The 19,276-nt window shown below is 36.8% G+C and overlaps 1 protein-coding gene across 2 annotated transcripts in view; it reads right to left on the reverse strand.

Annotated features, from left to right (window-relative positions):
• RIT2 (Ras like without CAAX 2) overlaps positions 1-19,276 on the reverse strand; it is a 373,437-nt gene that overhangs the window by 284,895 nt on the left and 69,266 nt on the right. For both annotated transcript variants that reach the window (XM_042910448.1, XM_042910447.1), the window contains exon 2: positions 15,405-15,461. In XM_042910448.1, coding sequence (XP_042766382.1) covers positions 15,405-15,461 — 57 coding nt within the window. The remainder of the gene's footprint in view (positions 1-15,404; positions 15,462-19,276) is intronic.

Below are 19,276 nucleotides of genomic sequence, written 5' to 3' on the forward strand. Positions count from 1 at the left end.
AATGGAGGATATGATCCCAACCCCTAACAACTTGGCAAGTATCTATGAGCTTCCTAGATAAAATACATGTCTGGAAAATTTGATTCTTGTCATTTTATAGGACGAATAGGAAGATAAAAAATTTCAAGTGGTCCATTATGAAAAGAGTTGCTCCCATTGCTGTGGTACTTCATGGTTTTCAAACTGATTTTCCACATAGCTAATTTTTGCTTTAAAACAAATGTTTTTGTTGTGTTTTGTTAAAGAAAAACATGGCAGACATTATTTTACAGATAAGAAAACAAAGACTCATTTTAAAACAATGTCTTCTGGGGGCGTCTGGGTGGCTCAGTCGGTTGGGCATACGACTTTGGCTCAGGCCATGATCTCATGGTCCATGAGTTCGAGCCCCGCATTGGGATCTGTGCTGACAGCTCAGAACCTGGAACCTGTTTCAGATTCTGTGTCTCCCTTTCTCTCTGTCCCTCCCCTGCTCAAGCTCTGTCTGTCTCTCTCAAAAATAAACATTAAAAAAAAATGTCTTCTTCCAGAAGACATGGCTAATTGGACTCTGTGCTTCTGACATCTAATCTACTCCCTGTCCACAATTTCTATCTGTGCAGGATATACTATAACATGAAGTTATTAAAGAAGGTTGTGTTTTTTCCCTAGAAAAATACCATGCACACCAGCTTAAATTGCTGAGTCAGGGAAATATCCCATGTTAAAAGGCAAATATGTTTGTCCTAGTGAGAACCCACACTATGAGATGGTCTTTTATCAAAGAAAAAAAATTGTAGAACACGGACAGATATAGGACATGTTCAATTTGATTATCTACATGAATCCAACAAACCAAGTATTTCTAAAGGTCTCTCCCCATGTCCTCATTTCATACTGAGTAAATACATGCTGATATGGACAACATTGAAGTGAAATGTCAAAGTGTTGACCTCTTTATTTTCCAGGAATCATCTTAACATAGTACTTAAAATTACACTAGTTAAATTAGAAGACTTAAGTAGTATCAGCCACGGCTAATAATAAAGATTCTCTTTGAAGAGAGCATAAATTTGGAGGCATTAAAAGTTGTGACTTTGGGGTCAAATACAGGTTTAAATCTAGTTCTACAAATTTCTAAACATATACCACTGGGTAAGTAGATCTAAATGACACTGAAAGATCAGAAGTACCAAGAGGTAGAGTACAGTTCTAAAGTTTTTATAAGTAGAATATTTTACACTTTCCATCTTTTTTTAAAATTGCATGCACTGAGGAAGGTAAATTAAAGTTGTGTTAGCTCTTTTCAGGTAGGCCTAAAATAATTTGTTTATATAACAAGTTGCAACCATCAGCAATCAGCCAATTTTTAGGTCATACCAGTATGAATATTTTTTTCTTATTGTAATTGTTTATGGAGTGTGCTCATTAGGAGCAAATAGAATAGCAAAGAGGTCTTTAAAAATAAACTTCTGAAAAAAGACAAAGTATTAATACAAATTATTTGACTTCATAGTAAGTTTCCACTCATGATAACCACTGAATAGGCAGAAGAAATGTTGAGAAGTGCTTCTGCTGTAGGCACATGATTTTCCTCAAGGACATCTATATCTACACAAAATGACAGAATTGATATGTGTCTTGTTGCTTAGGTTGACCACAGATCATTTTAATCAGCTGAATACAGTCATCACAGATGATGAACTAGAAGTTTCCATGCTTATGGTACTATTTCACAACTGTATTGAGAGTAATAAGAACACTGTTGTTATGTAACTTAGTTATGGACTAGATTTGGGGGCAAAGAGTTCTAGATCAGTCTATTTTTAAAAAGCCTCTTTACCCCACTTCTTCCTCTTTAGTCTTAGGCAGTTTTGGGCAGAGTTTTAGTTATCTCCTGGGGCATTTATATTTCAACGACGATGATGAGTTTTCTATCTTCAAGGAACAGATAACACATGTTTGTTCTAGGGGCTTAGGGGTATATTTCTCGATTATCAGAAGTTTAGGATAATTACTAAATTTTTTCTTTGTCAGTGGGGTCAGAAAGCATGGAACTCTTCATCTGTTTCATTGTTAATCCCAATAACATCCTCTCCTTTGCACTCCTCATTTCCCTGGGGATTCCACCTCTTGGCTTTGTCACGAATGCTCAAACCTTCATCTGCAGCACTTTGTGTTCTCCTAGCTCTGCAAAATGGCACTCTAAGTTCTCTATTATTATTCTCTTTCTCTCCCACATTGTCTGCCAGCCCTGAGGCTAGCAGAGTTGTGACACCCTTATGTCCTTCTCTAACCTTAGCCCTTCTTCCAACTTTCCAACTAGAGCTTCAGCCTATAGTTGGGCATGAATGACCAAAGTGCCCTCAAAAGAGGCTATCCCACTGCACAGCTATGCGTTTCCACTCTTTGCCACAGTGCGCAGTTCCTCAAACAAGAGCATTAGAGCAGCTGGGGTTTTGGGGGCATCCCTGTATTCATGCATCTGCCACATGGGCCACCTCTTCCCCCGTGGAGGTTGACGGCCAATTTGAGGTTTCCCCCAGGCCTACTGCCTCTTTCCCAAGACCCATCTCTTTGATCTCCTCACTAGCTTCCCAATTGTTGCTTCAAAAACAACGCTTGTCTGTGGAGGGCAAGGAGAAACCACGGAAAGAGTCAGACTATTCCAGATTGGTAGGTGTCAATTTTAACAGGTAAGGGAACTTACCAAAGCTGAGTTTGGGCTGCCACAAAACGAGTGGATCTCTACACCTGCCTGCCACCATCGTGAGAGTTTATATAGAGGCCTTAACTGGGCTCGGTCACATGTACCATCCAGGTGGTGTCAATAATACATTACTCTCTCAAGGCTGGATCCTTGAAATGGCTTCAGCTGTGGGAATGGTGGGTGAAACATCCCAAGGAGAAGGGCAAGGGGCAGGAGCCACCTATTGCCTCAAATGAGTTCTCAGGTCAACCAGGGGTCATGTCCTCTTGATGACCTCCTCCAACAGTAATACTTAATACTAAGATTTATTTAAGTATTACTTTACTTAAACTTATGGGATGATTACAATATACTATGTTCTATGCTAGGCAGTTCACATCTATTATCTCAACTAACGTTCATAGCAGCCTTATGTAGGGACAATTATTGTTTTCATTTTTCAAGTGAAGAAATAGGGTCCAATACATCAGACGTTTGAATATAAGCATCTTCCCTGGGTCAAGCAGCTGAGAATCACATGGTATTTAAAGCCAGATCCATTAGCATTTCATACATGAGGTGGTGGGACTGGCTTTTAGTGGTATAAGGTTCTCCTTATTTACAACGAATTAATAATATTATTAATTTGGGTGACTAAAGGAAGATAATTCTCTTTGCACCCTTATACACACACACACAAACACACACACACACACACACACACACACACACACACACACAATCCAGAATCACAGGGCAGAGTTGCTACAGTGTTGCTGTATTTGTGCTGATGTGAACTTTCTTCCCCCACCTCACATTTTTTTAACCTCTCTAGGATTTGGTAGGAAGGTGCCCTAGCAATGTGAGCACAAGGTCAAAGAGTTTTATAAAATTTGTCAGAGCAACTGCACTTGGTTCAGGCCAATAGCTTGTGACATGAATAAAGAAAACTGCATTTTCAGGGCTGCTCACTTGCAGGGGTCCCTTCCAAAGGCCTATTCCTAATTTCATATCCAAATTTGTATCTATTTTTTAAAGAGATAGGAGTATTTCTGGATGCCATATCAAGTGAGTTAGCAAAAACTTGACTATCTATGGAAGTGGTTACAAATCAAAAATCAAATAAATATGTGTGATTACACTCAAATAAATTATGTCCTCCAATTATTCTCCTGATATTAGGTATTGATTCGTAAATTTGTATGATCTGTGTCCTCCACTGAATTGTAATCTCCATGTAATCTCCAGAAACTTTGTTTTGCCCATGGCTGTAGCCCAGCTCCCAAAAGAGTACCCAGTACACATTAGGTGCTTCTTAATTATTTATTAAAGAATGAATGGACATAAGTGAGAATATGAAGCAACAACACAACCTGAAAGAAATGGAATTACTCCCAACCTACAGAACTTAACAGAAAAGATTATGTTAACTTATATAAACAATGTGTGTCTCATTCAGAAAGGGGACTAGTTTATCATATATACTGTGAAAACAGCAAGTGTTATTTTAATTATTTCCAGGAATGACCTAAATATAGTCTACTCTGGAGGCAAGAAGGAGGTGCCGTAGCCTACAGCACAAAACCAGTGCAGTCTTGGTGGATGTGTTCCCTTGTTCTTAGCCTGACATCATTAAACTTCCCATTCTATTAATTCCCTTTAGACTGATGCAATGCCTAACAGGCAACTTTTATATTTCCATGTAAGATAGCCGTCATGGAGATGATACGCTGCTCATATCCGGTTTTTTGATAGAAACTTTACATGGCAAATTGAATCAGGGATTTGTAATTATGATTTGTTCTCCTTTATGTAGTTTGGCTACAGGAAAAATGTTCATAATCATAAATGCTTTGAGTAATTCCAGTTGCAGTGACAGCAACATCATCGTAAGTTAATAAGTTGTCATTCTGGTTACTTTGCCCTCTTTCCTGGATCGGTTCTCTGGGCCTTCAAAAAAAGAACACAAAATCTAGGTGGTCTTTTCCTGACAGCTTTCCTTATTACCATTTTTATCTTATAATTCAATTGATTCCTACTGAGGAAATTATAATATTCATTTTGTCTTGAGCAGAGTGTGAAGCAGTCATATCTATATTATCTCACAGAACAATTATGAGAAATAGTGTCATCACCTCATTTTTATAGATGAGGAAAGGTCAGCAAAGTATGCTAATTTATTCAAGGTTGAAAGGTCAGTAAGTACTTTAAGCATTCATTTATTCAATTTATTGATCCGCTGCTATGAACCAGACACTGATCTAGATTCTTGGGAGACTTCTGTGACCAAAACAGTTGATGTTCTAGCTAAGGAATACAAATGTAACTATAAGGTAAATTAAAAGATAACATATACTGTGAGAAAAACAGAAGACAGTGAGTGTAATCAGGGAGTTCTGGTGGTGCTTAGTATAAGCCTGATTGGGAAGAGGTTTCTGAATCCAAAGGAAAGACTTGAAGAAGGTAATGATGTTAGCGCTGTGAGCACCTGGGGAAAGAATGTTCCCAGAAAGGGAAAATCAAGTGCAAAGAGGCCAAGAAGAGAAATTATCTGGCATGTTCCAGAAGCAGCAAGGGGATTCATGTGGCTGAAATCAAATGAATGAGGAAGAATGGCAAGAAATAAAGTCAGAGGAACAAGGTGTATCATTTCTGAGGACTTTATAGGCCTTTGTCAATATGTTTTCCTAAGAGTGGGAAAGTTAATAAATTGTCATTCTGGTTACTTTGCCCTCTTTCCCAGATTGGTTCTCTGGGCCTTCAAAAAAGAACACAAAATCTAGGTGGCCTTTTACTGACAGTTTTCCTTATTACCATTTTTATCTTACAATTCAATTGATTCCCACTGAGGAAATTATAATATACGTTTTGTCTTGAGCAGAGTGTGAAGCAGTCATGTCTATATTAGGAAACTACTGGAGGGTTTTGAACAGAGTGACATGATCCAGGTTACTTTTTTTTAAAGATCATTTTCTCTGCTGTGGTGAAAATAGACTGGAGAGCAATGCAAAAGTAGAACCAGAGAGATCTCTTAGAAACTGGAGTAATAATCTAGCCTGGAGATTCTCCTGGTGCATATCAAGATAGGATCAGTAGCAGTAGTAATAAATAAGCAGATTTGGGGTACATTTTGAGGTTAAAGCCCACAGGATTTCCTGAGGGCATGTTATATGGACAAAGAGAAGATTCAAGGAAGATCAAAAATTTTAGGCATGAGCATCCTGAAGGATGGGATTGTAATAGAGATGAGAAAGGCTATAGACAGGAAAGTTCTTTTTGTGGAAAAAGCCAGAAGCAAATTTTGGACAGGGTAATTTGGGATATCTATTAGGCATCCAAGTGGCAGAGTTGAGTAGGAAGCTAGGTATATAAGTCTGGAATCCAGGAAAGAAATAGGAGGGGGAGATACATATTTTTGAGTTGTAGCATGTAAGTAACACCCAAGGCCATGACACTAAAGGAAACCAGCAAGGAAGGATACATAGATAGAGACGATAACAGAACCAAATACTGAGACTTAGGGTAACTCCAATATCCAGGAGAAGAGAAAGAGCCAGAACCAGTCCAGGAGTCAGAGAAGCTGACACAATAGTTACCAAAGCTGTGTGGTATCCTGGATGTTAAGGGAAAAAAAAAGTGGATGAAATCTGAGAGTGGTAGACCATATCAAATCCTGCTGGTAGATCAAAATGGATAGAATGAAAATCAACCATTGGATTAGCCACTACAGAGACAAAGTGACCTTGATAAAAGCACTTTTAGTGGAGTGATAGGATTAAAATCTGGCTAGAATTGATTGAAGAAAGTAAAAGAAGGGGAAGGGGAATTAGAACCTATGTTACAAACAGCTCTTTGAGGGGCTTTACAGCAAAGAAAGACAGTGGGAAAATGAGGCAGACACTGGTAAAGAAAAATCCATCAAGAATTTAACGTTTTAAAAAATATTTAGGATGCCAGAAATAGCACATGTTTTTTAATATGGTGGGAAATTCTCCATAACAGAGAAAATTTGAGCAGGATGCTTCAGCAGAAGAGGAGGATGGGACCTACTGACTGGAAAGTGTGGTACTGGCTTATAAAGGAGCCTGGGCAGTTCACCTAAGTAATAACTAAGTACTAAAATTAGTAGGAGCACCAAGTATAGGTAAAGAGAGGTGGATAGCTTTGGAAGATTCTTCTGGATGAGATGCTTTGGAAATTTATTCTTCTGATTGCTTTCATTTTTCTCCATAAAGAAATAAGCAAGACCATCGAGTGAGTGTGAAGTTGGGGAAGTTGCTGGTGCTAGAGTGAGAGAGTGAGTAGACAATGACCTGCATGTGTTTGCCAGGCTCAACTCCAAGCCCATTTGAGAGAATACATTTAAAGTGAGACCAGGGAGCACGGTCATGTTCAGCTAACCCAATGCAGTTTCAGAACAGCAAAGCTTTGGGTTTAGCCTAGGTGGCACTTAGCTTACTACATCGTACATGAAAGGGCAAAGTGATCTGAAATTATATGATTATGGAACATAATTTAGGTAAAAAGGAAAAAAAGGACACCAACGTCAGTCACACATTCTCTAATTCAACAAGTATTCTGAGCATTCTCTGTAAACCATGCATTGTGCTAGGTGCTATGTGAGATACGGTGAACACAGCAGACATGGTCCCTACCGTCATTAAGCCTGCATCCCACATGGAGAAGCAGACAAAAAAATAACACAGTTTTTGATGTGGAATTTGATAAATGTTATTAAGGAGAAAAGCCATATGTTGATGTTGAGAATAAATCTGTATGTTACACGTGCACATGGCTGTGTGTGGTTTATGTGTTGAGCAGTTAATTCAGGTGCAGTGGTAAAAGAAGACTTGTCTCAGGAGGTGATACACAAACTGACACCTTCAAGGTGAAAAGGAACCTGTTAGGTGAAGAGCAAAGGGAAGGTGTTCATGGTCGACAATGGCATATTGGCAAAAGCCAAAAGGCAAGGAAGAGCTTGCTTATAATATTTAAGGAACTGAGGAAATACTGGTGTGGCTGGAGCATAGCAAACAAGAGGGTATTACAGGATGAGTGGAAAGATCAGGGGCCAGTGTGTAGGCAGAATTCAATTTCTGATCTGATTCCGTACTAATTTCCTTTCTATTTTAACATGTTTGGCTTTCCAGAGTCACTCAATAATGTAATTCTTCAATTTCAGTTTATAAGCCTTGATTTCCTTCAAGAATTCTACTCTGGCACTTATTCTACCTGGTAATAATACACCTCGTTCTCCAAACCTCATGTTATCCCTTCAGTGCTGCTCTGTAGACCATAGCTTTGTGGTTGGCTCACTAGAATAATTGGATACATTAATCTATGCTAATGTATAAATGACTCCTAATGATTCTGGGCATTACCTCTCCCCTGAGCATTTACATTTTAACACAGGTTTTCTAGTGACACAAAGAAGTGACTCTATTAGTGCACATTTTAGACATTGAACAGGCCATTTCAGTGTGATTCAAACACACTATTTCTTTAAAATCCTTAGCTTAAGAACTTTGTATTTCACCAGAGATACTGAAAAATGTATACTTAATGTGGTATATCTCTCCTACACTGGTATAATCACACTGATATATTTCATGCTCACACATTGCAGTGCAATCACAATCATTAGACATGATGCTATCCACAGATGACCTGTGTATATTTTTGATGTACTTTGCCACCTATGCAGAGCCCCTGTTTTTTCAAACTTCCCAAATCATTCAGGGAGACTTAAATCTCTATATGACATTTTATTCTTTTCTTGTAGAGTGTGTTACAGTCCTTACCGATTGTTCAGAAAGAATATAAATCTTTCAGATGAGTGTGTTATGCAGTATTCATAGCCAGTAAGTGAAACTGGAGGTCTAAAACACTAAAAGAGGAAAAGCATTCACAGCTGAGTCAATGACAAAAGTATGTGTTCCTTGAAGATAGGATATGTAAGAACAGCTGGAAACCTGTTGGTCATATAAATTTCTGGGCACTATGAAAATTGAATAACTATATGGACAGGTAGACTAATATAGTGATAACTGATTCCTGGCTTGTTAAAGCTATTTTCCTTCTGCAGGAAAAGCAGCACAAAGAAACAATTGGATAGGTCTTTAAGGCCAGTTTCCTGTAACCAGATTATGTGCTGTACATTTTTTAATGACCTCAAGTCATCCTAATGCGACGTGGAAAAAAGGACAGTTGGACTCCAAATAAAGAGATATGATCAACTCTTACAGATAATGAAATAAAGTCAGGCAGGGAGGGGCGCCTGGATGGCTCAGTAAGTTAAGCGTCCGACTTCGGCTCAGGTCATGATCTAGCAGTTTGTGAGTTCAAGCCCTGTGTTGGGCTCTGTGCTGACAGCTCAGAGCCTGGAGACTGCTTCAGGTTCTGTGTCTCCCTCTCTCTCTGCCCCTCCCCTGCTCATGCTCTGTCTCTCTCTGTCTCAAAAATAGACAAAATATTAAAAAAAAATCAGGCAGGGAAGCTCAGTGAAGAATGTTCCACTGTGCACTCCTACTATTTTGTGCACCATTCATTCCTGTGCCTTGTACAATGCCTGAATCATGGTAGCTACCCAAGAAATATTTGTTAATAAATTAATATTGAATGGAGAAGAAGAAGCAGAAGAAAAGAAAGAGTAAAAAGAGAAAGGAGAAGAAATAATAATTGACATTAGCATAGTCCTTTTAATTTTTAAAGAAATTTTCTTTTGGCAACCATTTTAGGTCAAGAAATAGCGATCAACATACATAGGAAATTTGTACTAAAGACCCTAACACACCTCTGATTAATTATTAGTCTAATTGTTCCCTAGGACTCTAAAGTTAACTGTAGCAAAGTGTAAAATTAATACTTTTCTAGAAATGTATTTGTTCATCCATTTTCATTCAGTAAATATTTACTGAGGATCTACTATATGTCTGGCACTCTACCAAGGCCTTGGCAAACACTAGTGAATAGTATATTGCAGTTCCTAACCTTATTGCTCTTTAATTAAACAGATAATTAATTTTAAAAGTTATTTAAGGGGAGCCTGGGTGGCTCAGTTGGTTAAACGTCCGACTTTGGCTCAGGTCATGATCTCATGGTTGGTGGGTTTGAGCCCTGCATCAGGCTCTATGCTAAAAGCTCAGAGCCCAGAACCTGCTTCAGATTCTGTGTCTCCCTCTCACTCTGCCCCACCCCAACTCATGCTCTGTTTCTCTCTGTCTCAAAAATAAATAAACATAAATTTTTTTAAGTTGTTTAATTAAAGGGGCACCTGGGTGGCTCAGTTGGTTAAGTATCTGACTCTTGATTTCAGCTCAAATCAGGTTCTCACAGTTCATGAGATCAAGTCCCACATTGGGCTCTATGCTGAGAGCACACAGCCTGCTTGGGATTCTCTCTCTCCCTCTCTCTCTGCCCCTCCTGCTCTTTTTCTCTGAAAATAAATAAATAAACATTAAAATTTTTAAATTTTATTTAATTATATATTGATAAATTATATTAACATAATATTCAAGGTTCTGAATGAATGTATGAAAGTAGGACATATTTTATTTTGGGTAATCAAAGGGGGCTCTCTTGAGGATGCAATAGTTAAGCTGAAACTTGACCAATGTATGAGTTGCCCAGGCAAAGATGGAAAGTGGAGAGGTAAAGAGCATTCAGGGTTAAAATATATGCATAAATGTTCTAAGGCAAAAAGGGGCTTGGAAGTTGGCTAATCTAAAAAGTGGTAGATGTTTTTGAAGCCCAAAAGGGGGTAGAGTGTGACAAGTGTGTAAGCAACAGTAGCAAACCATGAGAGTCTTTATGCTTAAATTTTTATTTTTCATCCTAATCACGATTGACAATATTGGGGATTGTTAAGAAGAGCAAATTTATGTTTTAAAGGTATTTGTGGATTCTGTGTAAAAAGCAACTGGACGAGTTAGTCTAAATTGGAAATGGAAGTAGCTTAGAATAAGAAGGCAGCAGAGGTTATGGAAAGATGGGGATAGGTTCCAGATAGTTTCAGGAGGTAGCAACAACAGACTTTGGTGAGTGATTAATATAGGACAAGTTGAGACAGGTATCAAGGATTCCTGTTGGGCTTTGGCGTGAGATCCGGGTGGATAAAGGGGCTTACCATGATGAATAATCCTGAAGGAAGTCTACTAAGCATCATCAGTTATTAGTTAAAGTTGGGGCATGTTTAGTTTTATCTGCCTTGGAGCTATCTAAATGTACAAAGTTAAGTGGTCTGTCAATAATATTTATTTTCATCTCAGGTAAGAGTACAAGACTTCAGATATTTAAACCTTTAGTCAATCCTATAAGACCTTTGAAGACCTGATCCCTGACAAATCTTTACCTCCCTCCTGCCACTCTGCACATTATGTCATTTATTTCATCTTCAGGACTTCTGGTTCCAGAAATGCCCCATCTCAGTCACATGCTGTATTTTTTTGTTTTGGTGGCAGTATTGTTTGTTCTTCTGGGAATGTCTATTCTTCCTTCCTCTTCACTTGCCTAATTCCTATGCACCCTTCAAAACTCAGTACAGAAAACATTTGCTCTACATGTATTCTGTACCCCTTCTAGTTGGGTGAGATGTTCCTATATTGTCCTTCTTCTGCACCTTGTGTTTTTCTCTTTCATAAACTCATTGATGATCTTATTTGCTGATTTATCTTCTCCACCTAATTGGGAGTGTTTTGAAAGCACAGATTGTGTTTTTATCTCTATGTATAGAGTGTGTAACATCATACCTGACACCTAATATGTACTAAATAGATATATGAGTTTTACATATATTCACAGGGGCACCTGGGTGGCTCCTGTAAGCAGGCTTGCAGAGAAAGGAGGCTAAAACAATAGTCTTTGAGGACAGGGAGAGATAATTATGAATATGACTTGATCAAAGTTATGACATTCCATAATGAAGAGTGAACACACATCCTTCATGGTTCAGAGTTTTCCATCCAATATTAAATGTTATATTGAGAGCAATCTTTTTGATACTACATCTTTTTCCATCTGCATAATTTGCCAAGCAAAGTTACCTATTTTTCTATGCTTACGTTTGCCTTCATTTGATTATGAATAAAAGCATGAACAGAAACAATTCTCAACATATAAAGACATTAATAAACAGTAATTTGGACTAAATATACAGCCCACAAATGAGAACCTGATATTTACATTGTTGGATTGGAGGAAAGTAACACCATATCATATTTCAGAAAAAAACAACAACTTGATATCTAATGGATAATAAATTAAAATTACATGCAATAACATTTTTAATTTTGAGCAAGTTACAATAAAATTTAAAGGACATAGCAAAACAAACTGTTCTAGGTCATTCTCTCAAATATCTCAAGCCTTTGAGAAATCCAGACTGCTCTGAGAAGTCTCCTCAAAGGGTTTGAATTCTAGAATGTATAGCAGGAATGTCTTGGTTTTTAAAACACATCAGAAACTGTGATCCTAATCACAGTGAATACAACTTTAAAAGGGGGTCACTGAACTTTCTCTCCATTCTTTCAAAATCCTTCAGCACTTTGCTTCTTTCTTATAGTAATAACTGACTTCATAGATGGCTTAAATATCTGTGTATTTGTCTTAATTTCTATTGTTGAGTTGAAAAGTCCTTGAGGGCTTGAACTGTGCTATATTAAACTTTTATTTCTAGAGGACCAGCAGATTGCTTGGCAAAGAGTAGGCATTTAAATTTTTTGCTAATTTAATTGTAAGCAATGGTTATCTCTAATGACTTATTGCTAATTAAAAATAGCATGTGTATTTATTACAAAGGGTTGAACATCAAGGCTTTGGTCAAAATATTTCTTCTTATTATTCCATAATTACTTTACTATGGGAAAATCAAACTGTACTTAATGCCTAATGCTTAGAGATACTCATTTTAAAGATTAAATTAAAGCTTCAATTTATCCACATTTGGCACCTAATTAAATTAAATTAAATTAAGAAACTTAATTTAATTTTTGAGAGGTCTTCTTATGAAAGAATAGAATCAATACCTTTCAATATCCCTTTCATAGTATCTTCAGTGGATTTGCAGATGCTAGACCCACTGGTTACTGACATTGAAAATGTTCAGTTAATAAGGAAAGCAATTACTCCTTCGGCTAGATCATTGGTACCAGATAATATCCTTCATTCTTGTCAGTAATAAAGGAAACCTAAACTTTCAGAATTGATGTAGATTTGAGAGAAAAATAATTTTAAGATAAATATAAGGGAGAGAATAAAATTATGCAAATCCTTCAAACATTTCAGAGAAAGATTCTCCAAAAACCTCAGTCAGTAGGATGACAAACAGATCTGCACAGAATGGAAAAGGTATTCATTTCCTACATAAATTGTGAAATAAGTATCCTTGATAGGCATATTCTTCTCTAATTTGTATGATTTTCAAAATGCACTAATACAAATTTCCTCTTGAGGGGTTATTAAGTCAGCCAGCCTGAGTTATAGTTATGTAGCTTGAGCAGATGAAAGGTGAATTATTGGCACCTTTACCTTCTTGAAACAGGATACCAATGGAAAATTATTAACCAATATTTTCATTAGAGAAGACAGGAAATGAAATGATAGGAAAATTGAATTGATAGTAATAAAATGCTCTGTGTCTCCACTTTCAAAATTCTTCCTCTAAAGCTATTTTATTTATAGCCAGATAAAGGTATGATTTTAGATGTCTGTTAATACATAATGTCCAGTTATCTTAATTTCAAATGATGGATGTACTTCATAGAAATCTAAAGAAATCATCATCATCTTCTCATTTCTTCCCCTTGAAGGACCATTTATAATTTATTCACACATATTGCCCTAATCAAGCCATTAGATGAAAGGCTGGTGAGCAAAGGTAGCTTTTGCAAATACCAATGAATATAAAGCTTAAACAATGATGAAAAGTAATGAACAACAGAGTGAATTTGTGATTTAATAAATGATATACTGTACTGTTGGATTTTCCAACAAGATAAAAGATTCAGAGCTTTTGCCTAGAGATTTCTCCTCTTCTGTAATTCATAGTGTGTTAGGCAAAGTCACCAGCATTCCAGAATCAAGATGTTTGGAAAATGGATTTAGAGGATTGCTTCTAAAACTTTACAAAGTGATTACTGTCTCTTCAGAAACAAAACTCAACTCCTTGAAGAAGTATTTTCTGATTAATGATGTATAAATTTCCTGCACTGAAATCTTACTAATCAGTTCAACTGATGAAGTCTTGCTGAATTGTAGAACATTTAAAAACAAGTACATTTTATTCATTTCAGTAGTAGTATTTAGGCAAATGTCCTATATCCTATCACATATAGGATAACATTTTTAAAAAAAAATTTTTTTAACGTTTATTTATTTTTGAGACAGAGAGAGACAGAGCATGAACAGGGGAGGGGCAGAGAGAGAGGGAGACACAGAATCTGAAACAGGCTCCAGGCTCTGAGCTGTCAGCACAGAGCCCGACACGGGGCTCGAACTCACGGACTGTGAGATCATGACCTGAGCCGAAGTCGGACGCTTAACCGACCAAGCCACCCAGGCGCCCCAGGATAACATTTTTTTAAACACAGTAGGACCTTGAATTGAAATTGCCTGATGAGCAAAATAGGAATTAGAGGATCATACCCATTGGAAGTGAGGATAGGTGATAATCAGACAAAGGGAAGAAAGAGGATAAGTGATGAGATGTGTAGTCCAGGCAACCTGGCAACCATGAGGGGTCCAGAACTATGTGTTTTCCTCTCCCATGAATTAACACTTTGATGTGGTTTCAGTGCTAGTGTATTAGTGCCATTAGCACTATGGCAGACTCTGGGAATTTTCAACTGATCCTTTAGAGTAAGCTCTTTGCAGGAGTAAAGCAGTTTTAAAGACATCTTTTCTGCTCTGATTGAGGGAGAAAACTTGTTCCCAATTACAATCTTCTTACACTTAGTATGATTAAAAAAAATGAAAAATGGACAGGAAAAATGAAACATGGCTGGATTTTTGGCTCTAACAATATTTTGATTCTTTGGGTCTCAGTTTCCCCACCTACAAGATGAGAATGGTGAATAAAATTATATCTATACCTAAAGTATTTTCCAAATGAACAATTAACATGGTTAAGTAATTGTGCAATACAAGATCTAGACACTGATAAAGTAGGCAAATGACCACATAAGCATACAGTAACATCACTTATCTTATCCAAAGCAGAGCTTTTCAAATGCAGGTAGATATCTGTTAGTGGATTCTGAAATCAACTTAATGTACTCCAGCCATCATTTATCAGGATAAAGACAGAGAACAAACTGAGGGTTGCTTGAAGGGAGGCAGGTGGGGGGAAGGACTACATGAGTGATGGGCATTAAGAAGGGCATTTGTTTGAATGAGTGCTGTATGTAAGTGCATATTGTATGTAAGTGATGAATCACTGAGTTCCACTCCAGAAACCAATACTACACTGTATGTTAACTAACCTGAATTTAAATAAATTAATTAAAAAAAAAAAAAACAGAATAGAATGGAAAATACAAGAGTACATATCAAGAAGTAAGGACAAATATCGTTTCTCAAAATCTGTATTGTGGGACCTTAAGTATTCTGTATTTATGTGTATGTGTACTGGGTCAAAGTGTAAAACATATTTCTTATTGTCTATAGACATCAACAATATTTGTCAGCCACTTATATAGTGTCTCTCTATTTGGGGTAAAGGAGAAAAGAGGCTTATACTCACCAATAGTGGGGTCATGATAATCAGGAAACTGATGACTAATAAACTGCATTGTCATTGCTGAAAAAAAATAAATGCAATTTAATAAAAACTCACCAGCTCATCAATAAATTATTCACCAATGTAGTTCATCAGTCTTTTTTTATTTAATAAAATTTTATTTTCCAAAAATATCAGTCTTTTAATAAGATCTAGTCAGTGACTTATTTCTCTGAGTGACCGAGTGAGTGACTAGTTTAATTATGCAACATGAACCACCAAATGATAGGGAAAGTTCTAGAGGAGAAAAAATGTGTCTAAAGGGAAAACAATGCCAGAAACTTCTCTCTGGAATAAATATGTCTAAATTGTAAGTGTATTTTAATGAAAAATTGCCTTGTGGTAAAAACAAGAAGGATATTGACATAATGAGAATATAAAGTAGCTGTAAGGGCCTTTTTGGCTTGCTGTGGTGTAACAGTTGGTATTAGTTGGGAAGCTCTTTTCATTGCAGGTCTGGTGTGTGCTCTGGGACTTATCTTCCTCATTGTTAAAATAAGGAGATAATCTCTGAAGTCTCTATTAGTTATAAAGGTACATGATTGTATGAATTTTTATCCTTAGCCAGCTTTTTAATTAAACTTATTTGTCACTTTTATTTTGCCTAATCCATGCTATTTAGGTCCTTTTATTAATTTTCATTACTTTCTGGGGTATTTCCTCCAAATTCTCCACATTCTTTTCAAATCAATAATTTTATAAAATATTTATAATCTTTCTATTATAGCTTCTTCATGTAAATTTTCATTATTAGTAGACAAATGCAATGCTGAAGTAAAGCAACAAACTTGGAAAAAGAATTAGTATATAGTTATCTTCCTTTTCTCTTCTGTGTTCTCTCTTAGTCTGTGTTTGTGTGTGCATGTGTGTGTGTGTGTGTGTGTGTGCATGTGTGTGTGTGTGTGTGTTTGCACGTGTGACAAAGACTCTCTCCTTGATCAAACTTTAGTTAGCCTCCCCTGAGTCTTCCTCTCAAGGAAACCCTGACCTAGGTTCCTGTCCCTGCTAGACCAGCATAGCTCAGTGATAGCAAGAAAGCTGCTAAATCATGTTGGTGAGAATGTCCCACCCTTGATACCGAATCCCCCTGGCCTGCCTTCAGCAAGAATCCTTTTAGGTCTATTTGGCAAAAATTCCCCTATTTCTGATATCTCCTGTTAATAATTTTCCACCTATGCTTGTCCCCACTCCTTGCCTATAAATTCTCATTTTCCCTTGTATTTACAATTGAGTCCAGTTTTTTAATGAGTTCTCTTTTCCCCTTCTGCAATAGTTCCTGAATAAAATCTATTTTTACCATTTTACTGTCCAGCTCTGGTTTCCTTTAACAATGTGTTCATGCTTCAGCAAATGTTTGGAACAGGAAAGACAGTTAAATTCAACAAACTTGTATAAGACATTAGTCTAAACTCAGTTTGAAATGCAAAGAAACAGAACCTGACCCAGTGAAAAAGAATTTCTGTTTACACTTTAATAGTGTTTACTTCCTGTCTTTGAATTGACAAAGGAAGTCTCCATATGAAAATATTACTCAATTTGACAGTTTAGGGCAAATTTTTGAAATGCAAATGAACATTTCTTACAGATAGCTTTAGGACTTAGGATATTTCAAGTAAACAAACTGAAAGCAACATGCTTATTAAGTAGATATCAGGGGGAATTTGGAAAACATTTTCATGACTTTTAAAAAGAGCAGTCTCCTCTATCTATTACCACCTGTTGGTTTATTCCCAGCTAGAGCACAAAGGTCAGAGGCCTGGCCTCCCAGTGAACACTTGGCTTGGCTAGTCAATCAACTAAATTTCAAAGATAGTTCAGACTTGTTAAAGTTAGAACTAAAATGAGGACATTCTCACTCCACTCTACTCAAAGCAGAGATATACAACTCTATACAATGTGACAAGAGCATCATCCATCTTATGATAATTATTTAGACTAAAATCTTGAAAAATGCCTTTGGATATATTCCCTTTCATATCCTCCATCTAGTCTCCATGAATTTTTATTTTATTTCCAAAATATCTGTCCAGTATGTCTTCTTTCTGATATTACTCTAGTTCAAAATCTTACATCTTAAATCCCTATCGCCATAGACTTAAAATTGACTCTCGTAGCTATTTTATTTATCTTCCATTAAACCTTCCCCAAAGACACCGGAGTCATTTTTTAAAAATAATCCTGCTACTCATATGTCAGCAATTGCTAAGATAAAAACCATGCTAGCATATGTGGTCCTTCATGTGCCCATCATACCTCTTTAGGCTTGACTTCCAGTACTGCCCAAACAGCTTCTCCATGTTCTCAGACTTATGGAAGAAAGGATTTTCCACCTATGAGGATGCCTTTGTCCTATGGCATAGCATGGCCTTCACCTTCTCCCTCATTTTTATATCATACTAACAAAGATTCTATTTGACTAAACCTTCATCAGGCTCCTCTGAACCCTCCTCTAAACCAGGCTGTGACCTTCAGGCTTCCATGCTCATCTCTGCTTTGCTAAATTTTAGCAAGAATCCTACTAAGTCATTTTAGAGGGAATTCTCCACACTTGATATCTGGTCACCCTTGGTAACTGATCAAATTCCTCATCCTCCATGATTACTTTGGCCTACCTTCAGCAAGAATCCTATTAAGTTTATTTAACCAGAATCCTCCTTACCCTCTTAGTGATTTTCTATCCACTGACCCCCAACTCACTCCTTGGCTATACATTCCCACTTGTCCTTCCTGTATTCAGAATTGAGCCCAGTTCTGTACTGAGGGAAGCCTTTTTCCCCTATTGTAATAGTTCCTGAATGAAATCCATCTTTACCACTTTACTGTCCAGCTCTGCTTTTCTTTGACAATGTTAATATCTCCACTCAAATGTCATACCACTCAATCAACACATTTAAACTCTTCATTGACCAGGTACCAATACATGATAGCCATGGAAGTCCCTAAGAAGCATTAGAAAGCACTGTGTATACTTAGGGGCTAAGTTAATTTCTATACACCTAGGAAAGAATTTTGAAGGTGAAGTTTGGAACAACTGATAGATATATTAGATACTAGACTTGAGATTCACAAAGCCAGTGTCAGAAATAAATGAATCAGTCAAAGATTTACCTTTTACACTTATTTATAAGAATACCTAGCATATATTTAGATGATGGAGTTTGTGCTTTAATGGAAACCTGCTGCTTATTGTATAATTGAAAAAGCCCTTCAATTCTCAAATCCTCTGACCTGCCACTGAGACAGAACCAAAGAAGAGAGAGCCAGCTGAGCTTTGTTCCAGAACTTCAAAAGATAATTTTAGAAAGATTGATTTGTAAAAGTTTCTTTTGTGTTTTACAAAGTGGATGCCTGATGGGATATCTAAGAGCCATTTCCCTTTGTGGAGATAATATGTAAAACAAACAATTTTTGAAAAATCTCTCCTAAATACATGTCAGATTCAATGTTGAAATAAGTAATCTGCTAAATATCTATCAATTGTCCTGGGACCTAAATTTTATTTATTTTATGATACACAGGTTTACATCCTCAAAATCAGGGGATTCTATTTTCTTTTGCCATACAGTCATTCTGTCAGAAACTCAAAAATAACCCCTCCTTTTTCTTTCGAGATTTATTGTATTGCCTTTATAATATCTTAATACATTGTTTTTCAAGTATCTAATGAAAATGAAGGTCTATGTCTTCTTCCCAAAGTATACATTCCTATAAACATATGTATACAATATTAAGAGATATGTGGGGACCATTAGGTCCTAAGTAAAAACACTTGTCCTAGCAAATACCCACATAGGTCAGAAATCAGTCTTTTGCTTAAAAAGAAGCCATCCATAAGA

The sequence above is a fragment of the Panthera leo genome, chromosome D3, assembly GCF_018350215.1.
Source record: "Panthera leo isolate Ple1 chromosome D3, P.leo_Ple1_pat1.1, whole genome shotgun sequence".
Classification (NCBI taxonomy): Eukaryota; Metazoa; Chordata; class Mammalia; order Carnivora; family Felidae; genus Panthera; species Panthera leo.